Below are 17,817 nucleotides of genomic sequence, written 5' to 3' on the forward strand. Positions count from 1 at the left end.
CTGTAGGTTCAACACTGACTAAATAAGGTGTGTCTTTTACGAACTCTTTTGTCTAAACGCTGCTTGGTGACTGAGAAAAACCTTTGTTCATATGGTCATGAACTTGTCACTTTACCGTTGGTATCATGGCATCATAGAATTATAGAGCAGTGAGTAGCTGTGACCCCATGACATCAACAATACAAGGTTATACAGTAACAGACAAAAAACAAATAAACTTATAAACCTATATAACATTTCAAGTGCATCCAACTGGAAGTTAGTATCCCTTTTTCTGAACTGAGACAAGCCATTTCCACAAAGGTCTCTCCATGGCCCATATTTTTGAGGACTTCCACGCTTTGGCAGAGATGTTGTCATCCCTGTCTAGGCTGAGTAATGGCCATTTCACTGTTGATGCAGGTGTGACCACTTTGTCCTGCAGACTTGGGCTGTACATTTGGTTTGATCGCTACATAATTTACTATTACACTTTTACAGTACTACAATTACAATGATTTGGACATTAAATAGCTTTAGTCACTTAAATTATAGTAAATTATAGTTTTCTACAAACTCAAATTGTCCTTATGTGCCAAGTTTGACCACATAAAATGACAAATAAATAAACAAAACAATATAATAATTTAGGACAATCCATTTTATTATGTTATAGTATTTCTTATACAGGCACACAACCACAGACACACAACCTCACACACTCACTCCTATGGGCAATTTAGTCACCAATCAACCTGACATACATGTTTTTGGACTGTTGGAGGAAACCAGAGTAGAAAACCCACACAAGCACAAGGAGAACATACAAACTCCACACAGAAAGGCCCCTGCTGGGCTATTTATTATCCAGTAGTTACTAAGTGTATATGACACAGGCTACATTCAATAAGTCTACAAAAACACTAAGGAAACATTGTTAATAAACATGGTGTGGAGAAGATTAAACAAATAGCGTGTGTTAACTTCTAAAGACAGACGACACCATTAGCAGCGACTGTTTGGCACGTCTTTAAACTCAACCTGTCTAATGTGGTCCTCCAAGGCCCCCTATCGTTTATTTTGCTTTCAGTTTTAAACCAATCACAATAGCGTTTGCTGATACAGTCAAATCACAATAGAACACCCCTCTCGCTGATTGGTCAGCTCGCTTTTAGCAGCGCAGTACATGGGGGCTTTGCCAGGGATCGAGGAGGGAGGGGACATTTTAATGGCTGACAGTAGCACTACAAAATGCAAAAAGTCCGGGTTATCCGCTCTGTTTAAACCATATTAACAACGGGTTCTTCTAGGACGTTTTTTTCTGGTAGCCAGCATTGCCGTGGGGACATACTTGAGTTATCGCGGTGTTTCTGGTGTTGTTTCTGCAGCGCTGAACGGACTTTACCCGCTTGATTTGTGCGCGACTGTGCGATCAGGCCGGCTGGCTAAAAAACACGGTTAGCTAGTCGCTGGAGTTGAAAGGTAACAGTGTTTGTTGCTTTTCCTACGTACTCACGACGGTTTAAAAACATTAACCTTTTTATCTAAATGTACAAGTCGAGTTAAGTTATCATATTTAAAACGCAAGCTTTCCGGTTATTGAGACAGTTGGCTAAGTGTGGAATGTAAACATGGGACTAGCATAGTTAGCAGTTTTGAGGCTAAAGGCTAACGGCTAACTTTATAGTAACTTTACAAGCAGGAGCAGGTCTAACTAGAGTTAATATGCGGTGGTTAGTCAACTATTGTGTTTGGTGAAATAAGTAAGCTCAACTTTTACGAAAGTCTGAAGTATAAATCTCCATAGATTAATTTATTGTTATGCGACCGACAATGTTAATCGAAAGCTGTGCCGCTTTAGCTAGCCATGCTAATAGTTGACACATAGCCTGATCTGTGAGCTAATGCCAGGTAACTTGGACATGCCCCTATGATTGTGACACGTTTTATATTTGGTTTATTCTAAAATGTCGGAGTTAAACATCACTTTCAGACACGCGTCAGTTGAGCTTTGTGTTGGCTGACGTTACTTACATGAGATGTGATTTGCAATGTTATTTTAATGTTGAATGTTCTGCCTTTTTTCACAGGGAATATGTAACATAAAGCAACCAATATGACATCCAGATTTGGTAAAACGTACAACCGCAAGGGAGGGGAGGCAAATTCGAAATTTGAAGAGGTTTTCTCCAATAAAAAGCCAACACTTACCACCAAATGGGGGGAGACCACCTACAAGGCTCAATTGGGGGCCAAAAGGTCTCTGTTAAAATCGGATGTTTCTGAGCTTCCTAAGAGGCCCAGGCTCGAGGACAGTGACAGTGAAGAAGACCCATTTGGCTTTGACAGTGATGATGAGTCCAAGACTGTAACCTCTCACAGTGTGTCCCAGTCAAAAGTCAGTGAGGGGGACCTGAAAAAAACGACTGCAGTGACAGGTGGTGGGGCACCCACTGTTATGACTTCTGCACAGGGCTCTACAAGCTCAAAAGCCACATTCACAAGTAAGTAATCAATACATACAGACTTGAATAGTGTGCTTTTATATACACACCTAATTGCTTTATGTCACATCAGAGGTTTATTTTGTTGTTTGTTCAACTCTACCTGTTTATTTCATTGATGGTGTTTGTTAGCCATCTGCATCTGTAATGTTTTTGTGAGTATAATTTTGTTCTCCATTCACAGGCAAGCAAACGTTGGAACAGAAGGTTGTTAAAAATATCCAGCCCTGGTACAAAAGTATATCAGATAGTAACCAAAATCTTGCAGGTGTGGCCTCTTTCTCAGACACAGACCCTTCTGATGATCTCAATCCCTCTGCATCCTGCAAGCTCTTCTCTTCTTCTCCAGATATGGACGCTCCCCTTCAACTGTCCATTGATGATCCTGGTGGTAGCAGAGACTTTGAGGCCTCTTTGTCTTATGATGGGCTATCATCAGAAGAGATGAAAAGTGCAGAGCTGGACCCTCCAACAGAGCCTCCACCAGAACCAGTAGACAACATTCCCCCTTCCCCATTCACCCTAAGGGCCTCTAACTGCAAGAAATACCAGAGGCCCAGCCGACCTAACAAAATGCCCTTTGAATATACTGAAGACAGCAACAAACCCAGTGAAACATCGAGAGCTCAAGATAAACCTAACAGTGTCCTTTCTGCTAGTGCAAGTAATACTGCTGCCAGTGCTAAAACAGCAGCCAAGCCTGCAGGCAGGGGAGGTGGACGGGTACGGGACTACACAGTTCTTCATCCGTCCTGTCTGTCAGTGTGCAATGTCACCATCCAGGACTCAATGGAGCGGAGCATTGATGAACTGGTCACCCCAGCTACCCCTGCTGACCTTGGAGAAGCAGGTCAGATGAAGAAGAAATCTGATGCTGCACCAGCCAAACCTACCAGGTTTGTCTTTGTTTGTGTCTTAAACTATTGTGGATTTAATTACTTAAAAGCAGCCTTGAAAATCTTTACATCATAGATGATAGTCATATTCACACAATAACAACATGAACCAGCCATAGTGAACATTGTATTCTGAAAACCTGCCTTTAACTACCAGTGGTGCAACTGAATTGTATGAAAGAGAATTTGTAAGTCTGAAATTGCATGCTATCTTGTGTGGCATTGTTGCACATGACAAAATGTCATAATATGTTTAATTACATGTGGTACTGCAAGGCTGTTCTAAAGGTTTTCATTTACTTCAACTCCTGCTGAATTCAAAGTTACTGCTTAATAGTTTTTTCAAATTTGTGTTCTTGATTTCAGACACTGTCTAGGTCAGTTGTCTGGAGACACTGTCAGTATATGTGGCATTTGTGGTCAATTATGCGTCACGTTTTAGTGGTTTTTAAATACTAAAATTGTCGTCTTTCTCAACTCTTGCCTGACTTTGAAGTTTTAAGTTCACTGTGCAAAGGTTTGAGCACCATAGCCTCAGTAAAAACAATATCAGTTACATCATATAAAAACAGATCCTCTCACTTTATCTTTCTAGGTTCAGACCCACTCAGACAAAGACCAAGAAGACTAAGACGGAGACCAAACTAGAGTTCTTTGGCTTTGAGGACAAAGAGGATCAGGAGGGCGAGGAGGGTTCAGAAGGTGGTATGGCAGGAAAGAGTAGTTACAAGATCAAGTACTTCGGCTTTGATGACCTGAGTGAGAGTGACAGCGACGATGAGAGCTCTCAGGCCAAAGAAAAGAAGGCAAAGAAGGCTGCTGTAGCTTTGGCTGCTCTGAGCTCCAGTGTGGACAGTCCTCATACCAGTGACTCTCAGGACAGCCAGGCCAGCAGCAATACAGGTGACCTTTGTATTACGGAGACAAAAAATTATTTGGTGTGAGAAATATTTGTAGCATGATCTGCAGTTCTGGAGAACTTGTGAGAGCTTGGTTAATCTAGTGCATTTAATGTTTGGTCAGTTTACATACTGATATATATTCTAAGAATGTGGTTTCTCCAACAGATGCTTTTGAATTCTCTGATGACTCCAGTCCTGGTGGCACCGAGGGGCAGAAAGGACGTTCAGGAAAGCCAAGTGAGAAGTCCAAGGACATTGGCAGTAGACTTAAAAAGATTTTCAGTGGTCCCAAAAAGGTATATAAGCATGCTCTAAATTGTGTTGTTTTTTTCATCTGTAAATTTTGGCTTTTTTTTTTTATGCACCAGGTTTTTTAAGTAATTGCCTGGTAGACACCTTGATCTGTAATTATAAATGGTGAAACCGACCCGGTAGGAACCTCAACTTTTTCAGATCAATGCCCTTTTTACAGGAGTCTGCAATCAATCTGAAAGGGTCAAGGTGTGTTATCTAACCTGCGTTTATGTCCACATTTGAAGTTGGGGTATAACACTGCTTGACTTTGAACAGACAATTCTTTTACTGCTGTTGATGCTTAAATGACAGTTATGTAACAGATTACCCACCTTGTCTAAAAATAGTTTGATATGACGGTAGAGTAGAGCATCAGAGAAAAATAGAACAAGTCAGGAAAGCATCCTAAGTTTATTTGATTGTCATTTTATGTAAGTCTTTGATTCAGCAGTAATGTGTAGTAGAATTACAGTTGCACACTTGAAGCTTTTGAGTGGTGATGCTTAGGGATTCATCTGACAGCAGTCTCACATGAATAGGATAAATGTGTGTTCATTGCACATCTTCTACAGTGGGTCAGGCCCATATTTATTGGAATAGTTCAGCTTTGATTTGTGTAATACCCGCATTTGCTCATGTTATTTGAATCATGTTTTGCAGTGGCTTTGGGTTATTTGTGGTCTGTCTTCTTAATCCTTTGTGTTTACTTTTTCCACATCATAAACAAAGCTTTGAACAATGTCTTTGTAGTATATAATTGAGGCGCGCAATGTGTCGTTTTCAGAAAATGTTTTGTGTTCCTTGGGGACTGTTGTCCTCCCCACTGAGGCTGCTGTTGTCTCAGTTTATTGTCATGATTGCAGTATGCAGTATTTATGTTCAGTTGTCCTAATTCACAATATCTTAAGCTCTGTGCTAGGATGCTTTATGGAGATTTACGTAGAAGTTTTTTCTCTATATATATTTTTTGTCATGTTTTGTAGGCGTTACAGTGCTTTTAGTGCTTTGTTGTAAGCTTTAGCTAACTAATCCTTAAATTCTGATGGTATTTCAGTCACCTGCAAAAGCTGTGTACAACGCGCGCCACTGGAACCAACCAGAGCCTGAAGAGATTCCTGTACCTCCACTTTCTCGATCACAAACTGCCCCGGTAAGGTATTAATCTCCTAGTGGTTTTTGGTATTGTTTGGCCTTATTGATCTGAATTTGAGATGGTAAAAGTTGTCATTTTACTGCACAACACAGCCCAACAATATCATAGGGAATCATGCAAATGGTAATAACTAGTAGCATATTTTGGTTTCCCAACCCCTACTGCCTACAATCCAGGATATTGTTTATTGGTCTCTTTAGTCAGTGGTTCTGTATTAATTGCTCTAATTAGTCTCTTTCTGTTCATATGGAGTTATTTCCCATACAATTGGCCTGGGTTTACTTGTATATTCTGCAATGAATTCCCCCCATGGAAATAAATGTTTAAGAGACAAGCTAATCAGAGTCTGGCAACTGGGATTTAAAAGTTGTTGTTAACTTTGTGCTACCTCATCTGACATCTGTTAACAACACTTATTAAAGACTTGTGTGTTTAACAGACTATTCAGCTGTGGTAAATCTTGTGGACATGTCATTAAACAGATTTTGTTGCTTTGGTATGAGCCCAGTTTCTCCGCCTCTTTCCTCCTCAGGCCGTTTTATCGAGCAGCAGCAAGGACAGCAACTCCCATAAAGATGATGGCTTGTTCAAAGCCCCTCCACCACCGCCCAAAGTCATTAAGTCAGAGACCATCCCCACACGACCCAACCAGGATATTGTCACAGCACTCAAATGCAGGAAGGAGGACAAAGAGGTGAGTCCAGAGGACACTGAGGTGTTTTTAGATGTCTGCTGTGGAACAGATTGTGGAGGCACTCTGGCTTTGGCAGCTTGTTTTTTGTGTTCAGTTTTTTACTATAATGGTTTGCATGCTGTTATGAATTAATGTCTTTTTCATACTTGGCTAAATCTCTTTTACCAGTTAAATGCGGAGAAAACAGTGAAAGGCTGATATTCATTTGATGCATGTCAAGCTCACTGTTGTTTATTTCAACCACACTGTGGGTTGGAGGTAGTAGTGATAAATGTTGCTGTTAATTTAAACTTCCCTACAGTTTGTGTCATTTACAGATGAGCCTTTTGGCCCCAGATCAGGCTTTTAGACACAGTTCCCCTGAGGTAAAATGGATTCAGTTAAGCTGTCACTAGACACTGGTGTTTTAATCTCAGGTCCTCTCTCCTGTGTCATGCTGAGCGCACCATGACTGTTGATACTGGAAACATACTGAGTCAACTGCTGGTCAGGCCCTAACTCTACATGCTGAGCTATTATTGATGAGGGGTATTAGCACAGTCAGCTGTTGCCAGGAACAATGAGACCATTTCTCTCACTGTCTTTCTGTGTGTGTGCTTGTGCAAGTTGATTGTATTTCTAGATAAATGCACTGCTATCCCATTCTCTGTAATTAAGCCCATTCCCCTTTCACCAGCTGTACACGGTGGTGCAACATGTGAAGCACTTCAATGATGTGGTGGAGTTTGGAGAGAACCAAGAGTTCACAGATGACTTTGAGTACCTGGAGACAGGGCTGAAGAGCAGTCAGCCACTCAACACAAGATGCCTTAGGTAAGTGAAAAAGCTCAGATGTCTGTGTGGCACTCAGTGGACATGTATTCTTTGCACTTTTTCCAGAGGCACATTCATAGTGTGGATTTGTATGCATTTGTATTAATACAGTCACCTTTCAGTTAACATATGCTCACTTCATCTAGTATTTATAAATTAACCAGAGGGAAATCTGCTTTACTTCAGAGCTTTATAATTTGTGCAACAATCCTTAATTAAACAAAACAATAACAATTAGTGTGCTGTTAGAGAGCTGCAGGGGGTAAGTATACAAATTAAGTACATTTAACACAATCGCTGTGAATGTAAATGTTTTCTTCACATTCACCATTCATCTTTGTCATTATTGTTTTAATATGATTTTTGTTTTATTTGACCATATATTCAAAAGAAATACTAAAAATCAAAGTTATTTTTGGAATCAAAATAGCTAAATAAGCCCTAACGAGAGTCTGTGTACCTATATTATGCTTCCCTCTGTGTTTCTTCATCTCACTTTTATTTGCTGTCTGGTGGGGTAATATATATGCTGAGATAAAAGGTGTTTTTCTGTAGTCTGATAAAGCATACAGGCATTGTGCTGTGAAAATGGAATTCACTCAGGGGAGACAACCTTGGTTTCAGAAAAAGCTGCAGGGAGTCCAGCCTCGTTTATGATGGTTTTCAGTCTTACGGCATGCAGCAGGAGGAAGGTGAAACAACAAAATGAAAGCGTGAAATGCAAAGCAAAATGTTTTGCACATGGGAATCACAAATGGTGATACTGGTTTGGACTTGGAGTGTTTTACATTTAGCTACGCTCGTCTTAGTTTTTATCACTCAATCATGACTATTGGACATATCAATTCTGTAACACTTCCTTTTTTTTTCCTCTAACTCTCTCACTTCATCAGTATAATTAGCCTGGCCACACGGTGTGCCATGCCCAGCTTCAGGATGCACCTGCGGGCGAGAGGGAAAGTGGCTCAGGTCTTCAAAATACTCAGTGATGCTCCACAACACCCGGTCAGTAAAAGTCTTTTCTGTTACTTGTTTCTCCAGGTTCACTTTGTGTAAATTATTTGAAGGAGATGACAAATGGTGTTTGCTATGTCTTTACAATTGCCTTTTTCCTCTTTATTTTGGCAAAAAGTAGTTCACTGTAGGTTCAATTTCAAAGCCTTGAATCAAGGAGTTAAAACCATGAAATTTACCTTCTGTGTTTAGCTATTGAATAACACACATGTGCAGGTAGACCCGAGAGTTAGACAATGTAGAAATACGGAAACTCTTCCTGCATGTGTGTTAATATATTTTTCTTATAATACTGTTTTGTATTTTCACAAAATAGTTACCTTCTATTTTACATGTCGATTGCCTTGGGCTGATATTGTTTTTTTTCTGATATGCAGGCTGGTGTTGTTAGTCTGTCTGTGTTGCTAAATTGTCTGTATTTCTTTAGCATTCATTTTCTTTTTCTTTTTTTTTTTTTACTTGGATAATACTACTGATAGTGGACACTGGGCACAATCAGATTTTTCCCACTAGGCAAAGGTGTTCAGACTGTTGACTACTTTGTCTTACCTTTTGTATGCTTAACACACCTTTGTAAAAGCCGTGTTTTCTCATTCTCTCAGAACCTTGCTCTGTGCACGGCTGCCCTGATGTACATTCTGAGTCGGGATCGTCTTAACATGGATCTGGACCGGGCATGTCTGGAGCTAATGATCAAGCTGCTGGAGCTGGATCAGGACTACTCAGCCCACCAGGATCAGCTCACTGCAAAGGAGGTGGCGAAGGTCAAGGAGAAGATCAGGAAATTGTGTGAGACTGTGCACAACAAGCACCTTGACTTGGAAAACATAACGGTGGGTTTTTCCTAAATAATTCAATAAATATAACAAAAAGTCTGGAATGCACCTTAATTAACCACTTTACAAGTTTTTCTAAAAGATTCTTTTTGTTTATTATTTAACAAGATAAACATAACTTCATACTTAGGAAGCTTCACTGAAATTGTTTTTAAACTGAAAAGCCGCCTGTCAGTTGTACTTTTCACAGTTTTAAAGATGTATTAAACAATTTACTGAACAGCTGTTTGTGAAGGATATATTCTTACAAATCAATGGCCTCATATAGATATGCTTATTCTAGTAGTTTTGATCGTTGAACATAATAGTTTTAATAACAAAAGTAATAATCAGTGTGGAAATTAGTGTGAAGTGTGGTAGGTGTTCTGATGAGGATTATACTGTTCAACTACACCTATATTTTTAGTGTCGCAAATGAACTGATCCTATAAATGCATTAGATTCTTTGTCTACATTTTATATTACATTGATGGCACTTTTCACATATGGTGTTTTATATTCTTTATCAGCAAGATAGAACACTAGTTGTCAAACAAGCAACTTATATAGGCATCCAGGGTGGCATCATCAGAATGTCTGACTTGAGGTTACCCAGTGGGGGGAAAGCGTAATCATAAATTAACAAGTATATACACATTTGTAACAATAGTGTGAGGATATTGCAGATGTTCATCTTGTTTTTTCTGTTTCAGACGGGCCATCTTGCCATGGAGACATTACTCTCTCTAACATCCAAAAGAGCTGGTGATTGGTTCAAAGAGGAACTGCGGCTCTTAGGAGGTTTGGACCACATCGTAGACAAAGGTAGGTATGGCTGGATACTGGCACTGATTCCTGATCCCAGTTCAGTTCAGAGCTATATAGGGTCAATGTTGCTTTTTGGAATTTATCATTGGAGCTTAAAGCTTTTGTACATTCATAAAGTGAGAAACACTGCTGCATCTCACTTGTATATAAAACTGTAAGGGTTAAATTATCAACATTTCCTGGATTTTTTTTCTTGACAAATGCAAAATGACTAAATGACTCTGCACCTATTTTGTTTTTAGGATGTAATATGCTAAACTGTTGAGCTAGAGTAAAACAAACAAAAAAAAAAATCATCACCACTCCCAAGAGTAGCATTATTGTGCATATTTAAAAAAAAAATGCTGTTCTGTAGAGCTATATAGGGACTGTGAGTAGCAGATGCTTAAACTAAGTATGGGCATCCACTTTAATTATCTGTTTGAGTACAGACAGGGCAGAAACTGAAAGTCTGCTCACTAATTCATCTGCACTGTTTTGTGCTGACATAACATTAGCCTGTTATCTGCAGATAGCTGTTGGCAAGCATTAGCTCCCTGGCAGGCAGCGAGTGAATAAAGTAGAATCTACAGACTGTCGGTGGGTAGATTTGGTTGTGCTGGTAGCTAGAGGTGATCACTCTTCAGTAAACAAAAAGAGTTTGGGTCACAGAATCTTGTTTCAGCCTGTTCCTTGTGTGGATGTGATTTCTATATTTGTTTGGTGATATCCAGAGTTGGTTAGCTATTTTGAGTAAGGACAGTTTGCTTGAACTGTGGCAAATTCACATACGGTGTGATTATTTACTTCACATGGGTGTGACTCAAGGCAGCTCATATATCAAGTTTTAGTCTGTTACTTTTGTAAGTAATCTTTTTGGCCATGTGGTAATAACATGATTTTCACTGGGTAGACAATTTGCACGTCATGCAGCACTAATTGGTTTTCTCCTTAAAGGTTGGCAGGTGGAGTTCTGTTGTACTTCTGTTAAAGCACATAAGTGGACAATTTAAAACTGATGCTCAAAGATTTTCTAAGGTTGAGTGTCACAGTGGTTGACTTTCATGTAGCTTTCAGGGTGTGTAACAGTGGTGCCTTGTGTGTGTTGTGTTGCCACAGTGAAAGAATGTGTGCAGAACCTAAGCCAAGAGGATGACAAGGAGAACCTCGTAGCATCTTTATGGGGGGCTGAGAGGTGTCTGAGAGTGCTTGAAAGTGTAAGTACTGCTCTGTTAAATTGGGTTTTCTTTCACCAAAGTTATACCGGAGTGACACTAAAGGACAAGAGTAATTGCGTACTAAGAGCTGTGAATTGGCTGGTAAGTTTTATTGTTACTTGATGGAAGGATTTATTGAAAACAACATCTCTTTTACAGTTTTCCTGCTTATAAAATGTCATTGATCTAAAGTCTGACCCTAAGGTGTTTCCCTTCATTTTCTGTTTCTTGTCTCCATTTCTAGCTGTTCACTGTACTTGCCCCTCTATTGATTTTATTTTTCTTTCATCTTGTGCCAACAGGTGACAGTACAGAACCCAGAAAACCAGGGTTACTTGATTGCCTATAAAGACTCACAACTCATTGTCTCCTCTGCCAGGTGAGTACCAGATACAACTCAGGCACATACAGAGTTCACTGACTGTTGCGACAACAGTTTGTTCAGCTTACCTTTGTACTTTAACACCACTGTGCAAATCATAATAAAAATTGTTCTCAGGGGAATTATGGGTCTTTTCACCTTACTGAAGCAATGGAATATATAATGTAGGATAGATTATAGGTATAAAAAAAAAAAAAGAATCCCATGCAAGTGAGCTCCCTTATTATTACAGTTTGTAGCATAGGCACCTATGACAATTTCTAACCTGCAATAATGGCAGTTATTGGCAAAGCTGGATCTTATCTTTGATCACTGAGCTTGGATTAACAGTTCATTATACCCAATAACAGTCAGCTTTATTTTAATTGTCCTCTCAATTCTGCCTTTACTCTTTTTTGTTTCTCATGAATATGTTTCTCTTACTTTCCACAGAGCTTTGCGGTACTGTGAGGATATGATCCAGCGGTACAGCAGAGCATTAAACAACAGCTCTCTGTCATTGTCGGGTGCAACATTGCCCCACTGCAGTTATAGTAATGTGGGCAAGGCAGTGGAGGACTGCATGAGGGCTGTCATTGGAGTGCTGCTCAACCTTACCCATGACAATGGTATCCTCAATTACAGTTTCATATGTTTGGCCTTTGCTTTTTTCTTGCCTTTGCTCTGTATTTATTGCTCTTATCAGACATTTCTGGATATTAGGAGCTGGTATTCAATATAAATTATTATTGATTATGCTCTAACACGTGATGATGCATAATGCACAGTTCATTTCTTTAAACATAAGTTAATTTATGTCATTTTCACATGTGTTTGGAATCTTATGTAAAATATTGGTATAGACCTCAACCACATCACACAGACCTAGTTGGTCTACCTTTAGATTTTGTGGTGCTTAGCAGGGAATTCTTTGCTAGTATGAATTATATAATATATTCATTTGCAGAATGGGGAAGCACTAAGACAGGTGAACAGGATCAGCTAATAGCAACTGCTCTGAATTGTGTCCTTCGCGTCCCACGCTACATCCCCCAGGAGCAGCGCTTTGATGTGCGAGTACTGGTAAGATGCTCTGAAACACAACACTTTATTGTTAAAAATGGTTTACCTGTGTGTGTCTTATTTGTGCATTCTGTTGTGTTTCCCAGGGTCTGGGTCTGCTAATTAATCTTGTCGAGTACAGCTCCAGAAACCGCCACTGTCTGGTGGACATGGAGTACAATGTCGACGACACCTGTCTGGAAGACAGCCTAATGCAGCCTGCTGACCCAATCCAGTCAGACACGACGGGAGAGACAGCTCCTCCAAGCACAGCTGAGACTCAGGGAGATGGGGCTGACAAGCCAAAACCCTCTGGTGCTTTGGCTGCCCTGGTGAAGGTAGGAATTGTGCCTGAACTTTGGGCTACAGGAGAGGGTTTTTTTCCCCACCTTTGTTTGTTTGTTTTGAAGTCAGGATGCGACCAGTAACAGCAGTGAATGAGCAGCTGTGAGGAAAAATTTATGTTTTTACTATTCAAAGAAGACAGGGTATGTATGTTATCAGCCAGACATCACAATGAGATAAATATGGATGACGCTATACTGCTGTATCATCATTTTAGATTTTTAGATTTTCCTCCAGTACTGTACCCCTTGTGCATTTTAAGTAAATGGAGAAGTTATGTGCTTTAAATCCATTGTAAAGTCTGAAGTTGTATATATTTTTAATGTTTGACACTTTGAAGACTTAAGTAATAAGCAAGTGAAAATCAATGCAAACTCATTTGTCAATTTGAATTTCAAGATAAAAATGTAATTTTATTGTTTCATTTTATTATTGATTTTACTTTCACCAAACTCTTTGCCCAGTTGACTCATTAGTGAAAAGTTTTCTGAAACCCTGAAAAGAACCTTTGAAAATAAATTAGATTAACTTTAGAATTTACTTTTCACTATAAACACTTAAAGGCTTGTTTTGGAATTTGACATTCCCAGTTGGCTGACCTTGCCATCAAGAAATACACTGGCTATCGTGCTTAGCTGTTATTCCTTTATTTCTTTTTGAATTATTAAAAACCTGAAGTTGAACTTGGCCTTGGTTAAAGTTTATGTTTGGAGTTCAGTTCATTTGTGTTTATTTCTGTCTAAATCCCTAGCTCTTCCTGGAGAGGGAGCGTGCTGCCATCCTGGCTGAAGCGAAGACTGACGACCTCATCAGCGAGGCGCCCAAGCCGGCACTGGACCAAAGTGGCGAGTGGCAGGAGACGTCAGGAGAGATCCAGTGGGTGGCAGCCGAAACCAACGACAGCCAGACTGAGAAAAAAGAGGAGGAGGATGAAGAGTTGGACCTAAATAAAGGTAGACATTTGTTTTTTGTTTTTTTTTTAATCTCAATTGTGTGCATATAAGAGCAGCTGGTTTTAGCTTTGGCTAAAATCATATTGTGGATAAAAAGTGGCGTAGCTATCTTTTTTTTTTTTTTTAAATTATTTTTTTTAAACATTTCTAATTAGAATAAGGGTTGGAGAAACAAAAACATGCAATTGGAGGGAGTGGAATGGTGCCTTTTGTTTAGGTCCTCAAAATAAGTGTACGACTGGGTTACATGTCCTTTAGAGTGTATACAACATCTAAAGCACAGACAAACTGATTAGAGAAAATACATCAGATCCTATGTTGAAGAACCAGTTTTTTTTTTTTTCGTACAAAATTTACCAAACAGTTAGTTTTTCAACTGACATTTCACATTATATGGACCAATGGGTTAATCGGGAACATAATCAGCAGATTAATGTGTAATGAAAATAATCATTTGTTGCAGCTCTAATACCCACTTGATCTCTTGAGTCTTTGGCAGAACACGGCACCAGGGAACCTCATTCAATTGCAGCCACTGATGTTGCACAAATTGTGTTAATTATTTGTCATATTTAACTTCTTGAATGCTAATGAGAGAAGTATACAGACATTTACTTGTGTAATTTAAATTGGCTGTAAAAATCAGTCATGTCAACAGCTTATCACCCAGGTTGTCATTATGTCTACGACAGGTTATGTACTGCAGTATTTCACATGGTTAGTCCCTGTTTTATACTTTTTTGCTATTCCTAAGCATAATTAGGCCTTATTCCACTCTCAATAGCTCTGTTTGAACCTTTTAGTCACTATGGAGTGTTGGGTAATTGAGTAGTGAATTTCAGCTATAAATTCCTTCTCACCGTGATGTTTGCAACTGAAATTTGTATATATTTAAAAGTTCTTTCCATGAATTTGAAACCTTCCATTCAAAAAAAACAAAACAAAAAAAAACCCAGCAATGTATATAATTGTAATGGTAAATCTTTTTCTTTCTCCCTTGTGTTTGCTGTAGCTCTGCAGCATGCAGGCAAGCATATGGAGGACAGTATTGTTGCCTCCTACACCGCTCTGCTGCTGGGCTGCCTCTGCCAGGGCAGCCAGGTGAGATTATCAGGCACACACACAATATGATTGGAAATGCCTTTTGCTACTCAAAGTTAGTCATTTCATTGCTCACCCACTTTTCTCTTCTTAGATAAATGTGACTACTGTGAGAGAGCATCTGCCTAAAGGGGATTTCTCCATCATGACAGAAATGCTGAAAAAGTTCTTGAGTTTCATGAACCTCACTGTGAGTATAACTTTTTGAGAAGCAGTGATTCTGTTCTTTACCACATCCCTCTGTAGCTGCAAATAATTGGAGCTTTTGCACTTTTCTTTCCTCAATTTCAGTTGCTTTGATTGGTGAAATAATGCCCTCTATCATATGTACAGCTTTAGTGGCACTTAGCTTTTATAAAATATTGTGGTAGTAATGTACCATTATACCACAAAATGTGATCAGTAATTTTTTATCAGTTACATTAATAATTTCAGTGACTTGTGTGTCCAAGCAGCACAATTCAAGTAGTGATATAACGGTATTTTAAAAATAATTCAGGCATTAACATTAAGCTGAACAGTTATAGTCAGTTATAGACTATAACAGTTATAGATGTGGGTTCTGCAGCAGCTTTTAACCTGACTCATCTTGTCAAAACTGAAGCTATGAACCATCTGTTTCATAAATATGGCTTTTTCAAGCAGACAGAAACTCAAATGTCTCAAGATCTCACAGAACTACATGGTACCATCCTCATACTCCTATTTTTTTTTTTTTTTTTGCTTTTCTTACTCCCCAATTTCCACCCAGTGTGCAATGGGCACCACAGGGCAGAAGTCCATCTCACGAGTGATTGAATACCTGGAGCACTGTTAACAAGCAGCCAGACAGGGAACTCGCATTCGGAATGCACATTAAAGGGATCCCAGGCTGCTCTGTGCCCTTACCCAACAGGAGCTACAAGGTGTCATTGGAATCTCAGCAGCAGCAGCAGCACCTTGATTTAACCTGGTCTCCCAGTGCTGTGAACACAGAATTCTCACCGGTAAAGGTATACACGGACGTGTGTGTAAACATACAAAAGTTTCATTCTCACAGTCTGAACCAAAGCCCTGTTAACTGACAGACATGCAAATTCCTCTCGTTCCACTCAACTAATGCCACAGTTGGCTCCAGATAAACTTGGAAAAATTCATCCTCAGGTAACTGGGAATTAGTCAGAGACTAGGCTCAAGTTTCTAAATACACAATGGAATGTCAAAATATGAAGACCTTAAAGTGGGCCTTAAAACTTCCCAAAAATGTTTGACAGTAACAGGTCACTGAGGCACAGTCTTCTGTCCGGCCACTTATCTGGAGTATGTACCTCTGAATCAAATTTTATGGATGATTACGTTTTAATCGCGGCTTCTCCATGTAAGAGCCAAGGGTGAAATCATTGATTAGCATGAAAAATAGTCATTTTCACAGATGTTACAGTGACATCTATATGTTTAAACTTGCGCGGAATGATTTTTGAATGCACACATCCGTTTACTTACATGTTTGCCGTTGCAGGTTTAAGGGGAGGAGTATTTTTTAAATTAGATTTTTATGTTCTCATTGTGCCTGTTAATTCTGTAAACTATGCCAGTTAGCAAGGCACATATTTTACAGTATGTTTTTAGATTTTCCTTTTTACCTTGAGGGCATTTTTCCCCACCCCCATTGATGAATTACAAAGAATTCAGGACTGTGTGACATGGTGACCGATAGGATGTCGTTTAGTTGACTGATAATGGCACCTGAAAATGACACTATTATAAATTTGGAGTTTGCTTCTTACCCATTATCAGTTTGGTCATATTTTAGTTACTTAGATTATTTAAATTACAGTTAATTCAACAGTATGTAGACTATTCATGTAAACTCAGAATTATGACAGATTTGATGATTTACTGAAAGATGGATTGTTGTGCTTCCTTTTGAATTTGTAATGAAGTTAATTTTTTTTTACATATTTAATTTAACGCTTTCTCGTCCTTTTGTAAATGCAAAGTTTTTACCTAGTAAAATGCCACTTGTGTCTGACGTTTCACCTTATATTTCATTATGTGACAGAGGCTGCACATAGTGCATACGATGACCTGACTTTTGCTGTATTTGCTGTTTTGATTTTAAGTCACATGAATTTCAGCAAAACTTGCTGCATTTAAATAGGTTAAGTCATTTTTCTGCTCATGTTCATGGATGTGGAGAATTTCCTGAAAGCTCTGTTTCTCTATGTCCAGCCCTTTTTACTCAGTGTATCATGATGTGTCTGCATTGGACAACATGCATAAAGCTCCCATTTATTTATTTTGTGGTGTCATTTTACCTGTGATGATACACCTGAACCTTCGTATTGCCTCTGTCTAGTACTGCTCATATGTATGATCACTGATTTAAACAGCCATAACTGTATAAGCAGATTAGTTTTATCTGGTTTTTAGGGCTGCAGTGAACACAACTGCAACTGTTTACTGTTTATTACTTTGCAAATTCTGGTCTGAATGGAATTTTAGAATGTAAATACACCTGTACATAGTGGGGTAATGGACATTTAAAATGCTTAGACTACTTTTTTCCCTGAAGCTGATATTTTTATTTTATACAATATTTCTGAGTTGTCATTTCGTAAAACAAAAATCGTAAGAGGAAAAAAATTATTTGTACCCGTTTCAAGGACATTGTCTTTGGTTATATGTAAATAGTTGTATCTCAAAATGAAAAAAGTTGCTACTTTCAGTATGCTCCTTATGTGCTTTCTTCCTTGAGTTTTTTTGAACAACAGGAATGCCTTCTCTCATTTCTAGATTTTAAGTTTACTCTATTCATTCAGAGCAACAGGAGGTGAATTCAGGAGTGATGTTTCCTTTTAGCACTGATGCATATAACTTAACTTTATCTAGCTTGTTTCTGCCTACAAGACTAGAAGTGAAAGTGTG

The 17,817-nt window shown here is 38.9% G+C and overlaps 1 protein-coding gene across 3 annotated transcripts; it reads left to right on the forward strand.

Moving 5' to 3' along the window:
- The first annotated feature begins 1,202 nt into the window (after positions 1-1,202).
- wapla (WAPL cohesin release factor a) lies at positions 1,203-17,617 on the forward strand. Of its 3 annotated transcripts, XM_026309205.1 has the most exons (21): positions 1,203-1,461; positions 2,070-2,483; positions 2,668-2,751; positions 2,833-3,379; positions 3,975-4,282; positions 4,447-4,577; positions 5,630-5,725; positions 6,261-6,422; positions 7,099-7,235; positions 8,129-8,240; positions 8,852-9,082; positions 9,778-9,889; positions 10,991-11,088; positions 11,391-11,467; positions 11,903-12,078; positions 12,417-12,532; positions 12,619-12,849; positions 13,608-13,809; positions 14,822-14,910; positions 15,005-15,100; positions 15,662-17,617. In XM_026309205.1, exons 2-21 carry the CDS (start codon positions 2,096-2,098, stop codon positions 15,725-15,727), a joined length of 3,459 nt encoding a protein of 1,152 aa, XP_026164990.1. In that variant the 5' UTR covers positions 1,203-1,461; positions 2,070-2,095; the 3' UTR covers positions 15,728-17,617. The 3 variants fall into 3 exon arrangements, with proteins under 3 accessions (XP_026164990.1, XP_026164989.1, XP_026164991.1); XM_026309204.1 differs by having other exon boundaries at positions 2,668-3,379; XM_026309206.1 differs by lacking the exon at positions 2,668-2,751.
- The last annotated feature ends 200 nt before the right edge of the window (positions 17,618-17,817 follow it).

Source organism: Mastacembelus armatus, chromosome 15 (genome assembly GCF_900324485.2).
Source record: "Mastacembelus armatus chromosome 15, fMasArm1.2, whole genome shotgun sequence".
In the NCBI taxonomy this organism is placed as follows: Eukaryota; Metazoa; Chordata; class Actinopteri; order Synbranchiformes; family Mastacembelidae; genus Mastacembelus; species Mastacembelus armatus.

Bases quoted from the DNA above. Each gene is read 5' to 3' on its own strand.
- wapla (XM_026309204.1), top strand. From the start codon at position 2,096: ATGACATCCAGATTTGGTAAAACGTACAACCGCAAGGGAGGGGAGGCA. The intron at 12,079-12,416 runs GTATCCTCAATT...ATTCATTTGCAG, and splicing joins CAACCTTACCCATGACAATG to AATGGGGAAGCACTAAGACA. The intron at 15,101-15,661 runs GTGAGTATAACT...ATTTCCACCCAG, and splicing joins TGAGTTTCATGAACCTCACT to TGTGCAATGGGCACCACAGG.